Source organism: Plectrocnemia conspersa, unplaced genomic scaffold (genome assembly GCF_051122295.1).
Source record: "Plectrocnemia conspersa isolate PC_06_02 unplaced genomic scaffold, ASM5112229v1 ptg000003l, whole genome shotgun sequence".
NCBI classification, from domain to species: domain Eukaryota; kingdom Metazoa; phylum Arthropoda; class Insecta; order Trichoptera; family Polycentropodidae; genus Plectrocnemia; species Plectrocnemia conspersa.
This window is the reverse complement of record NW_028277167.1, coordinates 27,040,001-27,064,101: the sequence shown is the minus strand read 5'-3', so window position 1 is coordinate 27,064,101 and position 24,101 is coordinate 27,040,001. Positions and strand designations below refer to the sequence as shown.

Genomic DNA, 24,101 nt, shown 5'->3' with positions numbered 1-24,101 from the left:
TCAAGAAAATCTCAAAGTCATCATTCATACTGCAAATCAGTGGATTTCTCCCTTTTACGGATTAGGTAAGCGGATGTGTCTATGTTTTGATGACCAATTACCGAGCATACATTTGCAATTCATATCTGAAATCACGCGACTCGTGCGCACTTCCGGTAGTTTTACACCAAAAAGTAGTAGAACCCGGACAGTACACTTGTTGCTCAACGCATCTCGCTTCACTTCCGAACCCTCTGTGTGTCGCAGTCTAAGAGGAAGAAAGCGTTTCGAACCGGAAGGAAGGTCCACGGGTGATCCCCCGCCGAGGACTTTCTTTCTATTGCGAAATCTGCTATGAGCAGTCTTCTTCTTCTTCGGTAACAGCTAGCTCGAAAAATAGAATCGACACGCTCGATAAAGCACCGGCCGGTTCGTTAGCGGCTGTTTTTCACTTTTCATGAGGCGATGGTGCGAGTCAACGTTTTTGGAAAAGTCTTCAAGTGGAAGTTTTAGTACGATTTTATAGTCTAATTAATTTGGGATGTGTTGAGTGAGTTGTTAACCGCACTTTTGGTAGTTTCTGCAGCAACATCTTGATTCTTGAGCTCAATATAGAATCTAGATCGATATCGTACTATTATGCGTTAGCGTTATGCAAGTGATGCGTTGATCAATTATACACTTCCTCGCAGTTTGCACATGTGTCCATTCTAGCTTGTAATTGTTATGCGAAAGAACGTAAATTTGATACATTATGTCTTACGAAAGATTTCTGCGTAATTCGAAATGAGTGCCTAGATGGGTTTAGCAGTCCGTAACCTCTTAGATTCCTAGAATGATGAAACTTTGTGATCAAAAATAAATTCTTGCACCTTTCTTGACTTGTGGCAGATTTTTTTTTAAACTCAGCTAGAGACAATTTACTACAATTTCTGGAATCCAAGTGTCAGAAGTAGGAGTTGAAGAGAAAGTCATTTAATTAATTAAAAATACATATATTTGTATATTTAAAAAAAATATATTTTATTTTGAATGTTGATTATTTTATTCCTGTCGTGATATTTTTTAGTCAATGAAAAGTTTTTTACCTTCTGAAATTAAGAAACGGTGTTGATTAGTTAAATTAATACGAATCAATGAGTGTAGACTCATCAACTTCTGTCACTTGAGTAGGAAAGAGGCGTCCAAGCCATCTTCATCTCTCCCGAGCGCCATCATGCGTTCATTTCCTATCCCTACCCCCTGAAGCGCTCCGCTCGCCTTTCGTTTTCTCTGAATACTGTCACTTTTCATGGCTTCTCCCACTCTTCCTTTTTTGCCTCGAAAGTGAAGACGACCACCGAGGAGGCGATTTTTTTAGTCACGCATAGTGTCGACGCGCGTTGTGTTCACGCTCGACGCCTTTGCTTCTTTCCTTGAAGTCGAGATGCAGTCGGAAGTTTGTTGAGTGTTTGAACGGAAGACAGTGTTGTCAGGATGCAGCCTGCCACCTCCATGTCGTGCATCCCCAGACACTTTTCGCCTCACATATTCTTCGGCAGGAGGCTCAAGCGGTGGGGCTCGACTGGATCGTGGGTGAGCTATAAACACCAGTTCGGTCTTCAGCAGACATGTAATAGATGTGATTATGCTAGTGATTCTCTATGAATTTACTCTAAAATAAATTTGATCATTAAAAATTATGGACTGCCTAAAAATAACCTTGCGCCCCATATTTTATTTTGTGCTTTTTTTTAATATAACAATTTATTGGAATATAATTCGATGTTATTTTAAACTATATAAAACGCACTAATGATTACATATGTATATACTTAAAAGGCAACAGATTAAATTGTCAGTAGTTTTGGAATGAAACGGTCAGTAATCACTTAATAATTGTAAATTGTGGATATCCAAATTTGTTGTTCGTTACATATATGTCCTTACTAGAGTTTCTAAATATTCGTTATTTTTAACCCTTTATGTGCTAGGTGCGGATAAATCCGAATCACCGCTTATGGATCTTAAGTGCGAAATTCAATTCGAAATTAAATTCAAACAAAACAATGTATAATTTTTAAGTGCTAAATTAATTTTCATAAAATGTCACGTAATTAATCAGTTATACAGTAAAAAATATAATTAAAAATTTGATCCTGAATGCAGCATAGAATGAATATAAACATATAAAAAAAAAGTTTTTCTGTATAATTAAATAATTACGTGACTTTTTCTGAAAAGTAATTTAGCACTTATAATGTTAACTATAGTCCATTTATTTTCCAGCGTCAGTGCGCAACAATATCGTTTAACGCGTAATCATAATGTGCTCTTAAATTTCTGCCCTGTGATTGGTCATTCGCCGATAAATCGATTCATTGAGTACGACTAATCACATGGCAGAAATTTAAGAGCATATTATGATTATGTGTATGATATTTTTTCGCACTGACTCTTGAAAATAAATAGACTAAACGATATAAGTTATGAAGAATCGAAATGTAAAAATAATAGAACATAGAGTGTTTCAATGTTATCAGTAAAAAAGTTTAATTATGCTTAATTTGGGAAAATATCGTTAAGAGCAGTTGACGCAGATACACGTCATTTGTAAAGTAAAGTAAAGTAGTAGTAAAACTTTCTAAAGTAAAATTAGTCAATTTATACATGTATGAACGTGAGCTTAGAAAATGATATGGAACTACATATTACTTTAATTTAATCTAATTATACCTGCTCTAAAAAAATATTACCATAAAAAATTAGGCTTAAAATGAAACATTATTCGTTTTGATTTAAAAGAGAGAAAAGCATAATCAGCTATTGATAAAGTATTAGCACGGAAATGTTAGTCATTTCTGATGTTTCGGCAATTACAAAATATTTTTTTTTTAATTATTTGATTATTTTTCAACTATTTATTGCTATAAATAAATTTTGCAAAACAAAAAAATTAGCGGTATATCGAAAAAAAAAATGACTACCTGCGCTGTTTTAATATAAAAAAAACCGTGCCGTCCGGGGCGTTTCTTAAATTTACCTCCCCCCCCCCATATAATTATTTAATAAAAAATAACATAACTTAATGCATGTTATCAATATGTCAAAACTTTCTTGGTAGGTGGCCTCTTTTGCTCCCCCCCTACATCTACGCTACATTTTCCTTACTTATTATATGCATATACAAAATGGCCAATACAGTTTTGATGTTTGATAAAATATGTTAATGGTTATTAGGCATTTTATTATTTAAGCTAGACACTTATTTAGGGGGGGGGGGAGGCGGTGAGAAAATTTGCCTCACTTTTAATTTAGCCTGAAAAATATATGTCATTTAATTAAATACTATGAATCTGAATGTAATCGAAATATTTAAAATCGACCATAGACTGGCCAAATCCCCCCCCCCCCCTCTCATGAGAAATCTGAAACGACGTTTCTGATTTTATTACGTGCTTGACTCAAACAAACAATAGGGAACTTCCGATCTTAGGAAACTGGCTTAATTTTCGGGCCGGTTAAAAATATTTTTATTTATAGGGGCGGCTTTTTTTATTTGCCGGGAATAAAATCAGCATTTGTTAAACTGTTTATTATTCTTACATATATGCGCTTTCAATTTAAGAACCACATTACACGAAAATGCCGCCCCCAAGCAAGTGCCGCCCGAGGCAGTCCGTCCCCGTGTTTTTAGAGTTAATAAAAATTTCTTATTTTAAATAAATATCGCAAAACGTGGAGGTCTCGACTCAAACATTTCAAATCTATCCTATTTTGCTTTGTATATGCGAAAAAACAAAAAAAACAATAGTTTTTATTTTATTATTTATCTTAGTTATTAGCTTCAGTCATAAGAATAAAATAAAAAAATAACCGACTTCCTTTAATAAAATGTTCAATTAAAATATTCTTAAAAAAATTGCTACATAGCGGATTTGGTAAAAAATGTTAATAACCATTTTATGTGCATATTTGTACAATATACAATGAAGAGTACAGAATTTTTTAAATAATTATATTACGACTGTGTACCTACTATTATTCTCGCTCATCTGGCCGGGCCCATTCAAGGCCATGCAGGCCGCTCGCGAATATTTTTTTTTGGGGTTAATATAATACTTGTAAACTTACACTTAAGTCATCCACAGATGTTCAATATATAGTAAATTATTTCCTTTTAAAATCATAACAAATATCGTTAATAATAAAACAATATTTCATACATCATCAAAATTATTTGTAATTATTATTATTGTGATTTATTCTGAAGGACTTTTTGATACAATAAGTTTCAACATTCTTAACCTGTAAAATGCACATTAAGTTCCACCCCAATAAGGTCACTACGAAAGCGTTACAACAGGACAGATTAGAACTTACTCCATCTGACCGATCGGACATTGGGGTCGAGCGAATCAGATCGATTTTCGACTTGATCGATTTTTTCCCAAATCTGATCGAATTCTCATTACGTGGCTCATTGCTTCGGTGATCATGTATTATACATAAAAAAACATTAGTTCTTTCGAAACTAATGTAAATTTACAAATGTGCAACAACAGTGTCTTATTTTACTCTGGCTTCCTGTATGCGTTGCTTCACACGCCGCGCATGCGCATTGCGCAACTTCGTTGATTTTTCATCATTTTTCCGGCCTTGTTGAATGTTTTTCACACATATTTGTGTTGTTTATGTTGATTATATTGTTATTGTATGTATGATATCGTTTCATCCGGATAATCTTCATTTATCGATTTCGATCGCGTGCTATTCGAATGCTGTTATTTTAGCTGTTAATGAATTACGCACCTCGGTAATTAATTATTATGCAGAATATGTGTGATGCACATTTGATTCATCGTTATTATTAATAATGATGCGGTGTATAATTTATTGATATATTTTCCAATTGCGATAAATAGTATATCGAAAACTTTATTTTACATCTATTAGGTTATTTTATATAATTCTTACAAATAGATATGTTACAGTCCAAGTGTGAATTTAGAAAATGCATACATTAACTAGTCAATTTATGCATTGTCAAATCACTTTAGTTCAAGTACACATAATGTAACTAATTATATGCTCTCACTGTTCACTGTTCGGTAAAATATTTTAGATATTTTAATACACTTATGCAAGGTAGCTATTGTTGCCATTTTATATAATACGATTTAAAAATTTCAAACAGCAAAAATTCTGGAAAAAAATACGCCAATATAGTAAAAAAATGTATATATAAATAATGTTAGTATGAATTATAATAGTAATATACACATTGGGTATAATAAACACCATCTAGATACAGAAAGGTGTTAGTATGATACACTTACATTTCATTAAATTACACAATTTTTCACTTAAAAATAGAGTAAAATTTAAAACAGTTGAAGTTATGTTCAGAATTTTCACTGTGTGGAATTTTGTGTGCGCAATATTTGTTTGCGTCACCGTTGGTTTGTAGCGTTTCGAATGTGGCTTCATTGTCTGGAATCTAAAGTGTCTTACAATCCGTGGATGCTCGGGGATTTACAGATCTGGCTTTAGAGTTGCGATTGCATCTCTTATTCTTGATCGTTACGTCCTGGAATTCAGCGCTCAAGAGCGCTCCCTTACCTGAGCCATCTAGTTTCTATCGGCGATAGCTACGAGGAACGGGAATAATTTATGTGGGGTGGTGCACATGTTTTTAAAAAAAATATATCGTGCGAATTTTGGGTATGGATATATATTTGTGGGGGGGGGGGAGTCGGTCAGATTTATTTGAATGTAAATTTTACTTTCTTTATTAGTCTAGTTTATAATATTTTCAAAGTCAGACCACGCAGCGTGAATTTTTTCAGTGAACTCTCTGTAACGAATACCGAAACAACGAAATTCTCAGATCACTCTTTACGCGTCGTGCGATCCTAAATCGTGTTTTTAAAATTAGGCACTGTACAATTTGCAACTTTCAAAATCAGCATTGAATGTTTAATTTCATTATTTTAAATTATAAAATAAATTAAAATTTTATAATACTATTATTTCTAACGATAAAAATATTTTTCAATATTAAGTTTTTAAATCATAATTTAATTTTAAAATACAAAGTTTAAAATGTATATTATTTTACTTATTTAAACTTACCCTAAAATTTTAAATTTATCTGTCTTATCTTATCGTATATTACAGGTATGTCATTTGTGGGGGGGGGGCAAGTGGAGATATTTTCACCTCCCACTCCTCCCACAGCCACTGACTGACTTTTGAAAACTAAAATGACGTCCCTAATTCTAAACCAGAAATTCTCAGGTATTCCTTCAAAAAACAGTCCCGAATCTTTTCAGAAAATATTTTATTTCAGTGCAATCATATCGGAATTTTCACCGGTCGATAAATATAATTTTTTTTACTAGTGAAAATACAATCTATCTGACTGGTGTAAGTAAAATTATATGATTTCAACTTTTCCATATATAGTAATATATATATTTTCATACGAATCATTATTTATTAACTTGCTATGTATAAATGTTACAGTGAATATATATTTTTACTAGCGAAAATATAATTTAACTGAAAGGGAAATTATATCCTGCTCTAAAATGAATATGAAACTCAATTTGACTGTTGCGAAACGTCCATTTGCTGTTCAAACCCAAACCTAACCTAATGAAAGTTCTAAAAATAATTAAAGTTTCAAACCAAAATAATTCTCTCAGGAGAAAATAAGCGAAAGAAGAATTACAGACAGACGTCGCATCTCGCATATTGCTTCGTTGCACTTCGATATTACACTATGTCTTAAAAATATGATAGCTATCCTTACCGATATTACTACTCTGATATGAGAGTATTGGTTAAAGTATATCTTAGACTTCTAATATAAGAGAGCTGATCAAAGTATTTTCAAACCAAATTTTGGTCAATAGGAGAGCGCAAAAATAATTATCACTTCTCAGAAGTCAAAAATTCACGTCAAAAGCAATAAAATCGCGTCGGTGCCGTTGCAGTGGGAACGCTCGGCAACGAGCGTTCCCACTGCGACGGCAACGGCACGATTTTATTGCTTTTGACGTGGATTTTTGACTTCTGAGAAGGGATAATTGTTTTTTGCGCCCTCCTATTGGTCAAAATTTGGTTTTGCTATGCTTCATTCCACTCTCACTGCGACGGCGATGGCACGATAAAATGACGTAGATTCTAAACAGAGACAACTCTTGCCCCCCCTCCCTCTGAAAAAGCTGAAATCACATTCCTGGTATATTCTAATCAATCAATAATAAAGAAATTATTTCCGTTTAAATTTAATTAAGATTTAATTACATTATTGCTGTAAATAAAATGTATTAAGAATCTAATACAGAACCCCCAATAACACGGTAAATTGGGGATACCTCACCATACACGCCTGATTCGTACATACGTATTGCAAAAAATTGTATGAGTATTTTCTAGTCCCCCAATTACACGCACCCAAATAGCACAACTCCAATTTACCGTGTTATTGGGGGTTCTACTGTATATCATTATTTAAAATAAAATCCTTCCTTCCCTCTGTACTTAAATTGTACATGGACGTTAATGTATGCAATTATTTTAAGGAGCGTTCATGCGTAATTGTATCAATTTAAAAAAATTATTTATAGGAAGAAATAGTCAAATATATTTTGCTACTTTATGTAGTTTACGTATTGTCTTAAATACACAACCTATTGAATAGATATTAATTCTTTATGTGTTATAAATCGTTAAGCATATAATGCTTCAAACCGTGTATGACTTTGGAGGTTTTGATAAGAGTTTCTCGTTGATCACGAAGAATTCATAGCTTGTGATGCATTTCAATCATTTGACCTACATTTGTACCATTACTTTGACGCTGAAAGTTTTGGCTGTACATATTTTTACAGTAGCAGCTTAGTACGCTCAAAATATTTGCTACTGTTGCTTCCTAATAGTGAATGTTATTTGAATGGATTTGGTTTCTATGGTTCTAATGTGTATTTAATTATGAAGTCGCATTTAAATGAGAAGTATATCAAAAAAAATTGGAGAAAATCAAAACAACTTCATATACGGCTTACAGACAAACCGACATGTCATTGATTGAATATTGGAACATAACGATGATCATCATCAACGGTGACTCGTTCGTCCCATGCCATTTGAGGCGTGTCATCCACTGCCAATAATAATGAGTTTTCTTATTTTGCGACCACAAGGCCACAACTAAATATATTCAATTAATAATCTCAAGACTGTTCGATTATGCCTTCAGTGCGTCTCCGTCTTCATTTTTTCGCTCACGTATAATATATGTACGTTTCCCGTTCACGCTACGGCGCCTTCTGAAAATTTTACACTTCTCACTTAATTGCATTTTTCGTGCATTCATGAAAATATTATGTATGCCAAGGCCGGCGAGTGGTAGATTTATTGTGTATTATTAATTAATTCAACATACTCTGCGTTTAGAAACTTTTGAGTTATATGTTTATTTTTTTGCTTTCAGAGTCCAACTGCAGGAGGGTCTAGCGAGTCTTTGAATCTTCAATTTTCCATGGCTGACCTCGCCGGAGATTACACTAAGAGAAAACACGTGGTTCGAGTCACATCCGGCTCCGATGGAACCGAACTGCTTTTGCAAGCCGGCAGTGCTGACGAAGCATCGAAGTGGCTACACGCTTTGCAAGCACAGGTTATTATTGTTAATGAAATGAATGATTCTAAAGTCAACTCCCAATATATTCCAATCAATGCTTCTTTTCGTCTGTAATACGAATATGCTTCAATTGCCATTGACTTTGATTCAAGTATTTCTCGTTTTTGAAACCAGTCTTATATAATTATTCATACTGTGATTTACAAAAATATATTTTTAATCCTGTAAAAAAATCTTCATCACAAGACACTTCAGGAATAACAGTATAGATTTATCAATACTTAATTCTTATTCACATACCACTTAACGAGCACATTATTTATTATGCAATTGCAATACACAATAAATAAATATTATTCATATAATTAACAGGCTTCAAGAGGTCAATTAGCTGAGCCTCAAAAACCTTTAGAAAGTCCGGCCGAAGTCAGTGGTCTTTCGCCACCGCCTCGTACTAAAAAACTTGCCAGTACAAGAACCGTCTCGCCGACAGGTATATTATTTATTTATTTAATTTTATTTGCTCTTGATAGTATTTAATATTCGATATTTATTTATAGATAATAGTCCAGCGTCGTTGACGGCGTCGCCTAAGAGCAAGACGTGGAAAGGAAGAGTCGCTAGACAATTGCGTAGAATGCAAACCGGAGGAACTGGCACGTCGCCGATAGGAGCACCGTCGAACGGTAGCAGACCTTCCAAAGCCGTCGGCGTACCTTTAGAGCTTTGCGAACCTTTGCCTGATCATCCTTTAGTACCTCACATCGTCGGTCTATGCACTCGAGCTGTAGAAGAACGAGGATTGCACGTGGTGGGCTTATATCGTATACCCGGTAACACGGCAAACGTCACAGCTCTGATGGAATCACTAGAAAGAACTCCGACTCCTGACGTTCAAGATCCCAAGTGGAACGACGTGAACGTTGTGTCTAGTTTATTAAAAGGCTTCTTCAGACGACTGCCGAATCCTCTATTGACTAAAGAACTCTATCCGATGTTCATCAACGCCGATAAGCTCTTGGAGAACACCGAGCGTGTCCACACAATCAGGCGATTAGTGAGGGGACTGCCCGATCATCATTACGAAACGCTAAAGTTCTTGATGGAGCACTTGAAGAAAGTTGCCGCTGAGAATGCAATCAATAAGATGGAGGCGAGGAACTTGGCCATTGTTTTCGGCCCAACCTTGGTGAGGAGCGCCGATGATAACATGATGACCATGGTCAACGATATGTCGAGTCAGTGTAGGATCATCGAATCGCTAATTAATAATGTAAGTAAATTTATTTTATTTATTACTATTTTAAATTACTGAAATGCTTTTGTAAATATTTTAGATGGAATGGTATTTCGACGAAGAAGATAGGAGCTCACCAGTCATCGAAGTGGTGTGCGAAGAAGAATTACCGTCGTCGAATTCCAATCAAGCGCTTCTATTGCAAAACGTTAAGAAGATCGAAGGTAATGGTTTTGTTAATAAAATAATTAAAATGTTCATGAATCTAATTTTTTTTTATATATAATAATAGGCAAAATGGATGTTAGCACTAAAGACATTGTTAGTTCTATAATCTCAGCGGCGAATAGAAAGATTCAAAGAAAGCCGAGAACGAAGAATCAAAATACTAATTGTGAAAGTAGTCCGAATCATGTGGTAAAATCGAGGGACTGTGTCGATAAAGTGGTTACGTCTACAGAAGAATTGCACGAGCAACAAAGTCTGTCTCCGAGGCACGATTCGTCCAAATCGTACGCGGCAGCGATAGAAGCTGCTCATGTTCTCGGGAGCAAACGGTACTTTTAAAAAATAATAAAATAGTTCTTATCTAACATATATAATAAAACGTGTATCTATCTGCAGGATTGAAGTAGAAAAACGAGCGATTAACCGAAGAGAGAAGAATAACACAAGGAACAAAATGTCTTCTCCGATAACGGTGGCCGAAAACAGCATGGATTCTCTGTCGAACAGCAGCAGCAATAAAGTGGATACGGCGGGTAAACGGCTCAAGACCGACTCGGCCGTTTCCAGCGACAGCTTCAGCGATGGTAAACCATTAAACAGATTATACGCTTTTATAATTTTTCATAGTCGGATATATGATACTTGGACTTTGAGATTTCATGGTACTTTTGTTTTAATCATTCTGTTTCGACGGGTAGGGTATTCTATGCACATCTAAATGGAACGAAACCGAGATACGAATTTGCCGAATATTCGATTAACTCTGGTAAAGTTTGATGTGAACTAATTTAGGATTTTTTTATTATTACTATTGATTGATAACTTGTGTGATGATTTTGAATAAATAAAATAACGCTTACCGCTTTCAATGTTAATATTACAGCTTTAAGAGATATGAGATTTTAACGCATACTATACAATCGGAGGCTTTGAGATGACATTTAATATTTTATGCTGTATACAGAGACGACCCGGAATATCTTTAAATTACGTTGGACTCGCTTTCTTGCCATTTTTTGAAATATAATCGAAAGTTTTTTTTATAATTTACCGTTGAATGGAAAAAAGTAATTTATCGAGTATAGAATCTTTATTGCTTTAGGTTCAAATATTATTTAAATTACCGTCAAATAAACCGTAGATCAACTGTTTGGTTTAAAACTTTAATACACAGTCGATCTAATTCGTAACCATGATAACATGTATAGAAGGGAAACTATTGTTATTAATAGCCTTAGTAAGAAACATTTATAACCTTCACGGATGCTAGTATTTACGATTATAAATACTTTGAGGATCAATATTCGGTGTACCAAAAAAAGATTTGTCCATTCTTCTGTTGAATAAACTGAAGAGACTAAACCAGAATGGATGACACTTTGAAAATTAACTAAGGTCTCTGAATTGATTAACCCTTTCTGCTCGTAAGGTGCGTGAGATGCACTAGCGCTTGGCTCTATATTACTCGTAGGGTGCGTCAGGCGCACCATTTCAATTAATGGAATATAACGTCGATTTTTGGGTATTTCCTGTGCATGTTTCGAATGGCGTTTTTTCAGTATTGTAGACAAGAGTTTCAAGAAGCATATCTTATCAAAAAAATATCATTTTTACTTGAATTAAGCCGGGGAGAGCACATTTATCGCGATAAGTCGGGGTTTTTTTGATGACTAAATTTAAATGCAGATGTGCCGTAGATTTCTCTCGAAGGCAATGGTTGGCGATCGTCCTTCGGTAGACACGCGTATTGGGTTTTCGACAGTGTCTCGGGTGTCCATAATTTGTGTCTAAGTAAGACTATAGTGATTAATAATTTTGTTTTAATTACTAATTTTTCCATTTTTTTAAATTTTATTGTGAATTTTTTTATAAATTTTATTGTAAAAAAAACAGTGCTATCGCTGAATATAGTGATTGTAATGATAATATGTTTTGTGATGGGGAGGATTTCATGTTTGATTTTTTCATCTTCCAATGATGATAGTAAAGAAAGTAACGTCGAAATTAGGCCTGTTGCCTTGAATCGAAGGTGGAATACAGGCAATTAAAATAATAGCGAGAAAGAAACGGTACCTCAAACAAATCGCACCACATCAGAAAATTGGAGAATAATAACTAGTAATGACAATGTACCTTAAAAATAGCAGTATATCCACCAAGTGACAAATGTCCTGAGCCCCAAGTTCCCGCAAACTGTATACAACCTTTGATTATTTTCAATTGTTTTACACTGATGAGTTGGTATACCAATAGAATTTGGGGATTTACGAAAAATTAAAAAATAATATTTTTCCATATTTGTTTCTTTAATTTATAATAAATCAACACCCCACGTATTATTAAACGTAGTGCCCTTTTTGTGCATTATATGTTTATTTTATATAAAAACATGCTATTTAAGCATTATTAGCTCGAATATATAAAATCACAAACAAATATGTACCATAAAGCTACTCATTAAAAGTTTTGTCTATTTTTAATTAAGAAATATATAAAATAATATGACATTAACTGCAACGTTTCATTTGACCTTCGATAGGACGTATTTTATTTTCTTTAAATATACCTAACATCAGTTTATATAAACATAGATATACCTTGTGGATTTTTAAATTGTTGTAAAACGGTACAATTTTGTATTTCTGCAAGCGATGTAAGCTTTCTTCGTTCGCAGGTAGATATATCTAAAACTGAGCGGCATGTCTTTGTTATTTGTGTATATTTATTTATTTATGGAAAAACATTTTTTGGTCCTATAAATATTTTAAAATGGGTTGTCGCCCTATTGTGTTAATTTATTGTTATGGATTGTCAACCAATGGTACTTGAGAGAACAAAAAAAAATGAAAATGTAATTTAGAGAAATGCAAGTATTTGTTCTGATTTCTTCGTTTTTGGTATTAGTTTATTCATATTTATGCTCTACATATTTAATTTTAATTTTTAAAAAGAATTTAACATTTTTCATCTTTCCCGAGCTGTCGACATACCTAGTATGAAAACGATTACGAGTGCAAAGAGTTAAAGAGGGAATTCGGCTTCTAGGAGAAATCGATTAGAATGGAGATTGTGTAGCAACTTGAGCGGTATCGCCGTACATATTATATTGCTGTATATAACTGAAGAAATAATAAATCAAAAACATTATATTTATATAATATTTTTTTAAATTCGATTTAATGTAAATTATTTTTACTTTAAAATAATACCAATAAAAATATTTTATATTAATTTTATAAAAAATATTGAGAGCCTCTGAATTGATATAAAAAAAATTAATACTAGAAGTGTTGAAATAAATTATTAAAACATACTAATACAAAAATGTAGTAAAATAAATTAAAGCAATAAAACGTTGAGAATCACATTTTTTTCTATAATTTACTATGAGTTAAATATAAAATAATAATAATAATAAATAAATGTGTATAAATTAACTCACTACTCTAGGGCTAAACATTGATAAAATGATAACCTGTTACAAAGATTTTTTTCTTGAGAAAAAATCTTGATCCCCTCCTAGAATTTTTCTATCTCAACTTACGTCATTGGATTACTGTAATTTATATTTTCTCTAGTGACACTTTTTTTTTACTGAATCTAATACTTACATTTTGAAAGCGAATTGTGCTGTTGCACAGCTTGTACCGCATCCTGGTCGTCTCTGGCTGTATATAACTTAAGTTAAATTTGTAATAATGTACATAGTATTAATCGTTTTAAGTTTATATTGTAAATTTTAATTTGTTTAAATTTTACAGGTGCAGACATGGTTTCTTCGTTAACGACGACTTTCGACCAAAAGTTACGGTCGTTGCATAGTGCGTCGCCTCTCGACGATCTATCGATACCGTACGTCGACGAAGGTCACGACGAGACATCTAACTTTGGAGATCCGAGCTTACATCGCAGCACGGACATCTTGGACCGAGGCTCCGAAGAGTCCAAGATCCACTCGGACGAGAAGAGCAGATCGGAGACGGATTCGATGAAGAGCGGTAGCTCGCAAGAGATCATTAGATATCACGAGAAGAACGGCGATGTAAAGAAGGCTTTTTTATCGGACGTTTGCAAGAAAAAGGCGGAGAAACTCCGCTACGGCAAAGAAAATAAGAGTGACAGCGAAAAAGATATTGATATAAACTCGGAGCAATCGTCGCCAGATGACATACCCGACAATAATAAGAACGCGGAGAAGTTTTTTTGCGATAATAAAAAAGTGATCGTGTTACAGGAGGTGGTGTTTAAAAAGGCATGCTTTGCCACCGATAAGACTGATATAATTAACGCGATTCTAGCGAAGAACAAATTGAAACGGTCCGAGTCGCTCAATCGGTCCGAGTCGGACAAAGCCGTTAAGGGCGAGATGCCGACGAAGACGGAAAAGTGCAACTCGGCGAGGTTGATGCGGACGGAGAGCCTGACGAAGAACGAAAAGACAGAGACGAATATCCTGCGACGGAAGGAGCTCAACTACGGCGGTCTGAACAGAGCTTCGGCCAAGTTGAAGAGGAAGAACGGAATGCCGGAGCGGTCGATCAAGAGACGGCACACGGTCGGCGGGACGAAAGACTTCGATAAAGACGAGTGGGTGGCTCTCAGCTGTTCGAGAACTTCGTCTCCGGACCTTCCAACGACGATCACCGATGTGGCTGTTCACCGTCATATATCGCCCATTCCGCTTGAGTCGCACGTTTAATTTGTTTTAATTTAGTGTAGTTGTCGCATGAGTTGAACGTCAAATTTGAAATGTCTCAAATTAAGGGGCTATACTCTTTTTTAGACCATCTTTAAGCACAGTTTATCAGCTTGATTTTCTGGAATATGAAACTCTTCTCGACTATTATTCCTAGTTAAATTTTTTTTCGATTCTGAGAAATATAGATTTTAATATTTACTTTCAGTGGCATCGTTAAAATGTTAATCGCTACTTGAATAAGCTTTTTTGACTCATACCTTTCTCCAAATCCATATATCTTTGAATTAATTTCATATGGTTTCTATAAAACCCTTCTTTATCTCGATTTTTTTTATTTAATTCTGCTCGTTTTATTGTGTGGGCTATGGGTAAATGGCTCAGAAAATTGAACTATTTAAAACATTTTACTACTTATTTCTGCACTGTCAGATTCAAGTACTGTTATCGGTTGAGTAGGACTGCTATTGAATGACACAGTTGCATCAACAGTTCCTAACGATAGTTTTAACAATAACGCATATATGCGTCATCGGCTCTTAACGTATTTTTTTTTATTAATGTTGCATATTTAAGTCACCTGCATGTTAAGTACTTACGGTTTCAAAACATTACCAAATAAAACCCTACTGCCTATTTTATAGCTCAAGTATTTTTATTTCTTGACAAAATTCTAGAGTTAAATCATGTGTTTATTTCTTTCGGAGACTAGAAAATCTTATACATCTCTCAAACATATTTTTTTTCTACATTCTTTGTTGAATTTAAATAACAATGTAATCCTAAGTCTTTAAAATAATCAATTTCAATGAAACCTCTCCTAATCATATATTATATACCTATTATACTCTTAATACTTGGGACTTCTTTTTCACTCATGCGACAACTTATAAAAGCAAAAACTTATGAAGACACTCTCTGGTATCCCTTTATAAATTCAAGCAATGCAATTAATTTATTTATTTTTTTAATTTAACTTCATTTTTATTGACGATTGTATTGATTTTCTAAATTTTATTTATCAACTTGTGATATATTTTTATGTTAACAAAAAATTAACGATTGAACATATCAATTATTTTCTTAAGAATGCGTTAGTTTATGTTACTTTTTAACGACAAATTTCGTGACTGACGAATCATGATTTTTTTATATAGTAGTGTAATTGCTATTGAAATTTATTTAAATATTTTGTGATAGGTAACACCAATATTGTGGTACATATTTATTTGATAGGCTTGTTGTTATTTCTTTTTAAATGTTTTTTCTTACGGCATCTTTAATCAAATATTTGCATTAAACAGTAACAAGGTACAAAAATGTTGAATGTATTTTTTTAAATATCAACAAGTTACCTAAATTTTAATATCTTATTTTATAATAATAACTGCAATTATCTATTCTATACTTTTGAATGATGCCGCTCAATGTTTTTTTTTAATTGAAATTGTTATGTTTTATTTTTTATGGAGCTTTTATTGTTTTTTTTAGTCAATTGTGTATATATTTATGTACATGCATGCGTATCTATTATTTTATCTGGTGCCATTTTGTATTTCGCGTGGCCTTTTAACATTCCTCATAACACCAACTATGTGCATCATTCTCTATAAGGCTGATAACGGTATATATATATATTATACATATATATGTATATATATAAATACAAATTGTATTTGGTGCCTCGTTCATTTACTGGTGCTTTTTTAAACGGCACTGTATCACGATCCTGATCTACGCATAATTTTTTTACAATCACACTTTACGTTTCTCTATACAAAGTGGCCTTAATTTTTAGTTCTTTATCAAAAGTCACTTAATTGTAAATTATTATATGGTAATCGTATCGTTAAGTATTAGGATCTCACTACAAAATTAAGCATGAAATGTTTATAATTTGATTTATAATATTATAGCATAAATGAACACCAATTCAATGTGTGGACGAATCCGTTTTCGTTCAAATTAGATTGTATGTCATCTTAGATTAAATTGATAATTTGTAATATATGTAAATTTCACTGATGTGATCTTTGGCAAATCGTATTGTATTATACATATTATAATATACATTTAAAGATTATTACTATTATAATATATTATACATGTTCACATTTGTAGTATGAAATTGTAATTAAAATGCCAAAGTATGTTACTTTGTAAGATTCCACGTTGGACGGTGATGTGAAATGTTCTAAATTACACCTTAATTAGTGTGCTTGACGATTTGAAAGGTTTTTAATTTAATGAGCATATCATTATGATGTATGATGTAATTTGTTTTTGATCAAAAGAGTTCGTCGGCGTTGTACAGTGTAAAGAGCCGGCGAAGAAACCATTGTAATGCATTTCCCAATTTTAATAAACGATTATGGGAAAACTCGGCCTATTATTTGCACCTTAAAAATATTTTAGTGTGACTTTTCAACCAGTAAGATGCTGAAGAGCTATTTGATATAAACATACAGTAACCTCACAGCTCATTGTTAAACTGTTGTGACCACCCGGCCAGGAATAAATCACTTGTTGAAATTTTAGGGGTTATGGCCCTAGGTGTTGTTGACATCGCGGCGGTGGCGTAGCTAGGCAATCCTTAAAATTGCCCCCCCCCCCCCATACATTTATTTGCAGGGTCATAAAATCAGTATTTCTTAAAATAATAAATTGATTATTGTTAAGCTCTTGGTCGGCGCCAGTCGACCACACGCTGGAGTTCGCCGTTAACAGTGTGGGAGAGTGAGGGACCTCTTTTGAGCTTGAAAACCCCCAGGCTCTTAAGAGGAAGTAAACTTTGTGAACACCCAACCGAGGTAGCGTCCTTTGGACTACCAATGACGAGCAAAGCACTGCATTTCAAACCAGCAGGCTAATAAGGGCCCAGCCCTTAGGGACTGGGAGTCGAAACTGGGACTGAGGCATCACGAAAGTGATGTTCAAGGATGAAGCATAGAAATGCAGGAGCATTCAAGGCTAATGCTATGCAAAATCTAAGCAACAGATTGCAGGTGATCAGGAGAGCGTTTCCTAATAACACTCGTCAGAAACACTACTGAGACTCTAACAAATAACGTAGCACTACGGGGGGTGGTTCCCGCTCATCTAGCCCTAAAAAGCTGGATGCCACCCATTGGGTTGGACTCGTAGAGCCCTATTACCGGTAACGGCAGTGGTTTAAGCAATGGATCATGTAGTAACACTCTCTGTTAAGCTCTTGGTATTCGTAGATTTACATAAATTTTAGTTTATTCAGGATTAAGAACCACACTAGATGATTTCATCGCGAATATGCCGCCCCCAAGCAAGTGCCGCCCGGGGCGGCCCGCCCCCTCCGCCCCCCCCCCCCCCATAGCTACGCTACTGCCTCGCGGCTAATGAGACTGGTGTAAATCTAGTAAGATTTTTTATTGATATATTTACATGAGTGCGATGGACGATAGTGGACGTAGTGAAGCTGTCGCAGGTGATGATGCTCGTGGATGATCCTCAAGGTTCTTGTGGCTACCTGCAGCAAACGTCAGGAGGTAATTCTTCTTGTGGCGAAGGTTGTTCAGGAGTTCCAGGTCGCCTCTCTACTGCTCTCTTCGGGTGGCTGCTGGTGACTCTCGCTCTCTGACTGTCTTCTCATCTCTCTTCAGGTGTTAAATCTGTCAAATCTCGTCATCAGGTGTTAAAGACTTGTTGGCCAATCGCATATGTGCGGCGATCTTCCAGCCAATCGCTGCAGTCGCTTCGTAGAACGGTGAAATGCGTCTACGCCTTTAGAAAGCGACGTTCGCTCGTCTAAGGTCTAAATTTATGATATCCGCGACAATCGCCTCAAAGGGATTCTCTTAACGACGGAGAATGGTTACTGTGAACTCGTGATCTGTGCGGTCCTCAAATCATTTTACGCCAGTATGTTATTTATCTCCATTGTTATGCAACGCGAGTTTAGGGTTTGAGACAATGACCCTTTCAAACATGGTCATCTGTGTGTGGTCGCTACAGAATTATTGACTCATTGACTGTGAGATAAGGACTCATCGCATATACGCAAGTGCTATTGTACGTGACGATTGAAGATTGAAGTATTCGGTGCCTTTACACATCCAAAATAATGTATTGCAGCGGTTCTTAAAAGTTTGACAATAATAAAAATAAAAAAACAATGAAATAAAATATAGATGAAAATAACTCAGGTGATGGAGCATCAACCTTGAAATCCACCAAGAGATGTAGTAAAATTAGAAAATATTGTGATGAGTATTTGTTATTTGGATTTACTTATATCTGCAATAAAGAATCTTCTATGTTGCGAATGTTTATCAATCGAAAGATTGTAATCCGCCAATCTCCGGCGTTATTTGGAACAAAACACAGTGAGTACATTAGTAAGTCTGTCATTTTTTTAGTTAAAAAACGAGAACTTGCTTCAAATCAAAATCTGATGCAAAAGATCGCAACTGGTTGTTGAAAACATGGTGGTGATGGACAGCAATTAGACACAGATTGAGCCGCTGCAGTAGTATTTTATTTAACGTTGAAGAAATTACATGTTATTTATATAAATATATGGTAAACCCGGGGTCCACACCGGCGTGCGAGCCCGCCAGAGTCGAGCAGAGAAGAGTGTCAGTTACGCCAATGTTACTAGAGTGCCGCCAAGTTTTGGCCATAATAATCCTAAATAAATGCATATATAAATAGGCCCCCTACAACATAATATTCAGTATCTCTACTATAAGCAAAAACTGTAAAACCTCACAGAGTCGTTATTTCAGCATTTCCAGGGGAGCGGGCAAAGGTTGGCCAGTCAGTGGTCGTTTTTGAATATATATATTTTTATTAAGATTCATATTATTTCATTAAATGAGATGCATTTTTTCTGGCCAAATTCTAGGGAGGGGAAAATGTCCCTATTTGCCCCCCCCCCCCCTCCCAAATGTCATTCCTGGAATATACTGTACATATTCTATATTGATTTAATATACTGTACATTTTAATGTTCCCGATAAATTGCTTGATAAGACAAAGAAATTGAAAATGTTTGTTTCGGCGTCGTCGCAGTGGGAACGCTCGGTAAGGAGCAAGTGATAATTGTTTTTGCGCTCTCCTATTGACCAAAATTCGATTTGAATATGCTTTGGCCAATACTCTCGTATCAGAAGTCCGTAGTTATATCTGTAAGGATAGCTATCATATTTTTAAAACATAGTGTAATATCGAAGTGCAGACCAACTATGGAGCAATATGCGAGATGCAACGTGTCTGTACTTTTTCTTCCGCTTATTTTCCCCTGAGATAAATATTTTTGACTTAATCTAATGAAAGTTCTAAAACTATAATTAGTTTTAGAATTTTCATTAGATTTGGTTTACGTTTGACAGCAAATGGACGTTTCACAAGTCAAATTGAGTTTCATATACACTTTCAGTTAAATTATATTTTCGCTAGTAAAAATATACATCTTTTTATTGATTTTTTCTAAACTTGAATTTAATAAAAGAGTAATATATTCAACATATTTATTTTTAATAACATTACATCTTAAAAAGGAAAATATCACATTTAAATGCAATAAAATACTGGAATCGTCCTATGTTTATAATAGTCAAAAAGTATATATTCAACAGAATATAAATCGATTAATAAAATAATTTTCTTCATAACAACTCATGAGATTAAGGCCATTAATGTTATTGTGTCGAAGAAAAATCACAACATTGATATACATTGTTCCTTTCCGGTCTAGACCGACGATTCTGGATTATCCCAATCGTCGTTGTCTTCTACAGCATCTTGCCGCCATAAATTGCTGCGCAAACTCGCTTCAGAAACGCCTCGAGATAGAGTACTCATCTGGTACGGTTCTACTAAATGAGGCACGGATAACAAACTTCTAGTGTGCCTTAAAGTCATCCGTCGTTCAGTGAGACGTTCTGAATCCGAATTAGATATTGTTTCTTCAGTACTGTGCGCAAATTCACTATCGACCATGACGCTATTACCTCCGTGAGCTAAATTACTTAGTCTAGAGTCGCACAAGCTGCAATCGGGACTCGGACTAAAGTCGACGCTGATTGTGACGTCCGAATTATTACAGTCGTGATTCTCGGGCGATAAGTTCTTATGATGAGTCGGATTTAAGTACTTTTTATTCGGTTTGATCGGAGAGTTGTCGCATGAGCTTTGAGTCGAGCTGCCTTGTGATTTGACGTTGCAGTCGTCTTTGATTGATAAGTGGTGAGATTTGATCGACGGGGACGGCGAAGATCGTTCGGATGACATTAGAGGTGTAGATTCATCGTCACTTTCTAGCTCGATCGATTTTACGCTTCTCTCTATACTGTTGCTTCTATTGAAGATTTTCTCTTTGAGTCGCGTTATAAGCTCTACGTTATGATTATTGTCGTTGATTTTAGAGTTGGAATTCTTTGATATAGAAGCGTTAGCGTTATCGTTAGGAGATGGACATTCTTCAGCCGATTTCGATCTATTCGAAAGGTACTCTTTATTGGGCTGACATATTTCTTCGTGCATTAGTAGTAGAGACGACGGTCTCGGTTGGTTGCTCTTGATCGGTTTCTTTCTAGTTGGACGTTTCTCTTCGATTATTTTATCGTCCGATAAAACGATTTGAGGACATTTATTATCGCTTTTAACGTTAATTTCAACCTGTACGTTTATCTTTTTATTGTTATTATTTATTACCGTTTCATCTTCGATCTTTACCGTCGTGGGTTGTTCTAATGTTTTGTATTCGCTGATGGATTCGAAGCTCTGTTTGTTTTCGTTAATGGATACGTGTTTCTTGGACGCCGTTTTAAAGCTACCTTTCGGTTTGAGTATGGGATCTGATTTTCGGGACATCTGGGGGGACGTAGTGAGTGAGGCCGGAGGAGTCGTCGGTTGCCATCCGGCTCCGGGTGCTAATAGCACCAATTGGAGAGAGTCACTTTCATCTGAAACTAAACACAGGCAACCTTAGCATACATCTCTAGAACGTTAAGAATAATACTCCACCAAAGCCAGAAAATATATTATTGTAACAACATAAAAGGCGTGCAGTTAAATAAAAATCAAAATAAAATAATAAACAATTTTATTCCCATATTATAGAAAAAAGCAATAAAGCATTCAAGTGTATCCAATGGTTTTTATTTGTTTATTTTTTTGTGCGTACATAAAATAAATTATATAAACTAAAAAATATTACATAATGTTTAGGCGGTTCGTAAGTACACTACGAGCAAGAAAATAGAGAGTTACTATATATAAATAAATTAATAAATACACATGTTTGCGTTGTACCTATAGATTTTTTCCTATAGGAATGTAGGAATTCAAAAATATCACATACATTAAGGGAATTTTTATAAATCACTAATTAAGTCGACGTGTTAATTTCTTATATATTATGAAGAATAGTCTATATAGATTTTCAATCATATGAACTATTTTTATCACTAATAACATCAAAACTTGTTAATAAAGCTATCGAAAAAATTATATTAATACTGTTGGCCAAAAGTGTTTTAAACATTATATCACACTGTAACGGAGGAATGCACAATTGCTATTTCTGTGCTTTAGAAGAAAAACGATACCACTAATCTTTATGGCAAGATTTGTATGAAGGTGAGTCAAATGAAAACGCCGCTCTATTTTCCAGTAAATTATGTATAAATCAGAAAGTGGTTAAAAATAGCAACATGCACTAAAGCGAAGCATTGAAATTCATTTACGAATGAAAGTTTAGTACGGTGATACACGTCTGTCACTCCAGCGAGTGTACAAGCGGACTAAAAATTTACTGATGTTTTGCAGCAGACACGAGAATAAAAATATTTTAAATTTTCATTTGGCACACCCTCGTCTATTATTGCATTCAAGTTGGACTTAAAAACAGTTCATTCCCTAAGGCACAGATCTATTAAAATTAATCTTCATCATAACCGCTCGTCGCTATCGTTATCCGGTATATTGACGATGGTCTGATCGCAGTGCTTCGACTGTCCCGAAATCACTATGACGTGTGGCTCCAGATTCTTATCGTCTTCGAACATCACTTTGGACTGTCGTCGTTTCGAGTCAAATATAGCGTTCGTGTCTTTGTGATGAATGTCTATTTGGTCGATTTCGTTGCTGATCAAGTGGCAGGCTGACGTACATTCGTCGTTGTGATCCATCGGCTGTGTGAAGAACTGCTGGAGGGAGTTGGGAGTGGGATCTGTTGCCGAAGCGTGCTCACTGATCGTGGGGAGAGGTTGCGGTGTCTCACCTGGAGGCACTGTCGGCTCGCCCAACAGAACGTCTTCTAAAGCTTCCTCGTTCAACGTCTGTAGAGCGCCGCAGATCATCTGCTCTTCCAAAGTCACCTGGAACGATCACACATTATAATTAAAATGATATTATTACACAGTTACTTTAACGTGCGATTCAAATACTCTAATCACCTGATATTCTTGTCCATATGTCTTTGCATTAAAGAAAGTGTTCTATTAGTTTATTTTTTTATAATGATATTATTTAATACAAATGAATGACTCAATTGACTAAGAGTAGAAAGCTTTAATACGTGATAAGCCCTAATACCATTACTCAGTACATATTTACCTGCTTTTCCATATTCGATTGCTTAGACTTCAAATTGTCGTGAGAAGTCCTCGGTTTTATTTCCTTCTCGGGTCGTTCTTTTTCAGCTAAAATTTCATACAATACATAAGTAAATATATCACAAAAAAATCAATCATTTATCTAGCAAACCTTGAACTATGTTTATGAGAGGCGGCATGCTAGATTCCAATTCTCGCAAACTCAAAATCAATATTTTAAACAATTCCCAATCGCCAAAGTTAAGATTCAACACCTTAAAACATAAAAATTAAACAATAAACATCAATTGAATATGTCGATGATTCGATTTGATAGACAAAACTTACTCCTTTTAAATCGTTCATCTCACAATGCCTCAAAACTTGTCCGGATATGTTCTGTCGGCGTAGAACTGGACCGAGAACCGGAGCGGCTACTGGCAGTTCCCGTTCTAACAACGAACAAACGGCACTGACGCTCAACTTGGAAAGACGAATATCTCGCAAATCGCCCTGAAATGAAATAATGTGAATTGATGATATTTTATATCTTTGAGCCATTTCACGTTTTCGCTATAAACTTTTAGTAAAAAAAAATGCTACGCACGAATGGGTGCTCTCACGGCGACAAAATGTCGCATACTGACTAATACTAGTTCCCTCTACATTATCCAACCACTCAGAACTCGTTCGCTTAACGTCCATCCACTCCACAACCCGAGTCTCGTTACTTTTGGGTCTCCCTTCATACACTGA

At 35.0% G+C, this 24,101-nt stretch overlaps 2 protein-coding genes across 30 annotated transcripts in view; one reads left to right on the top strand and one right to left on the bottom strand.

Moving 5' to 3' along the window:
* LOC148237156 (rho GTPase-activating protein 23-like) overlaps positions 1 to 15,413 on the top strand; it is a 199,593-nt gene extending 184,180 nt beyond the window's left edge. For 13 of the 17 annotated variants that reach the window (XM_088183351.1, XM_088183349.1, XM_088183344.1 and 10 more), the window contains 7 exons: positions 8,462 to 8,647; positions 8,984 to 9,104; positions 9,172 to 9,884; positions 9,949 to 10,072; positions 10,141 to 10,405; positions 10,473 to 10,660; positions 13,838 to 15,413. In XM_088183351.1, the coding sequence (XP_088039477.1) occupies positions 8,462 to 8,647; positions 8,984 to 9,104; positions 9,172 to 9,884; positions 9,949 to 10,072; positions 10,141 to 10,405; positions 10,473 to 10,660; positions 13,838 to 14,775 (2,535 nt within the window). In that variant the 3' untranslated portion in view covers positions 14,776 to 15,413. Of the gene's footprint in view, positions 1 to 8,461; positions 8,648 to 8,983; positions 9,105 to 9,171; positions 9,885 to 9,948; positions 10,073 to 10,140; positions 10,406 to 10,472; positions 10,661 to 10,774; positions 10,843 to 13,837 lie in introns of all 17 variants that reach the window. The other 4 variants (XM_088183355.1, XM_088183354.1, XM_088183353.1 and 1 more) reach the window with 1 other exon arrangement.
* A 4,849-nt stretch (positions 15,414 to 20,262) lies between these two features.
* Positions 20,263 to 24,101, bottom strand: part of Arms (Ankyrin repeat-rich membrane spanning) — a 70,503-nt gene continuing 66,664 nt past the window's right edge. For 7 of the 13 annotated variants that reach the window (XM_088183331.1, XM_088183327.1, XM_088183325.1 and 4 more), the window contains 6 exons: positions 23,694 to 23,858; positions 23,518 to 23,620; positions 23,368 to 23,453; positions 23,208 to 23,228; positions 23,033 to 23,129; positions 20,263 to 21,719 (listed from right to left, as the gene is read on the bottom strand). In XM_088183331.1, coding sequence (XP_088039457.1) covers positions 20,500 to 21,719; positions 23,033 to 23,129; positions 23,208 to 23,228; positions 23,368 to 23,453; positions 23,518 to 23,620; positions 23,694 to 23,858 — 1,692 coding nt within the window. In that variant the 3' untranslated portion in view covers positions 20,263 to 20,499. Of the gene's footprint in view, positions 21,720 to 21,836; positions 23,130 to 23,207; positions 23,229 to 23,367; positions 23,454 to 23,517; positions 23,621 to 23,693; positions 23,859 to 24,101 lie in introns of those variants that run through there. The other 6 variants (XM_088183328.1, XM_088183326.1, XM_088183335.1 and 3 more) reach the window with 2 other exon arrangements.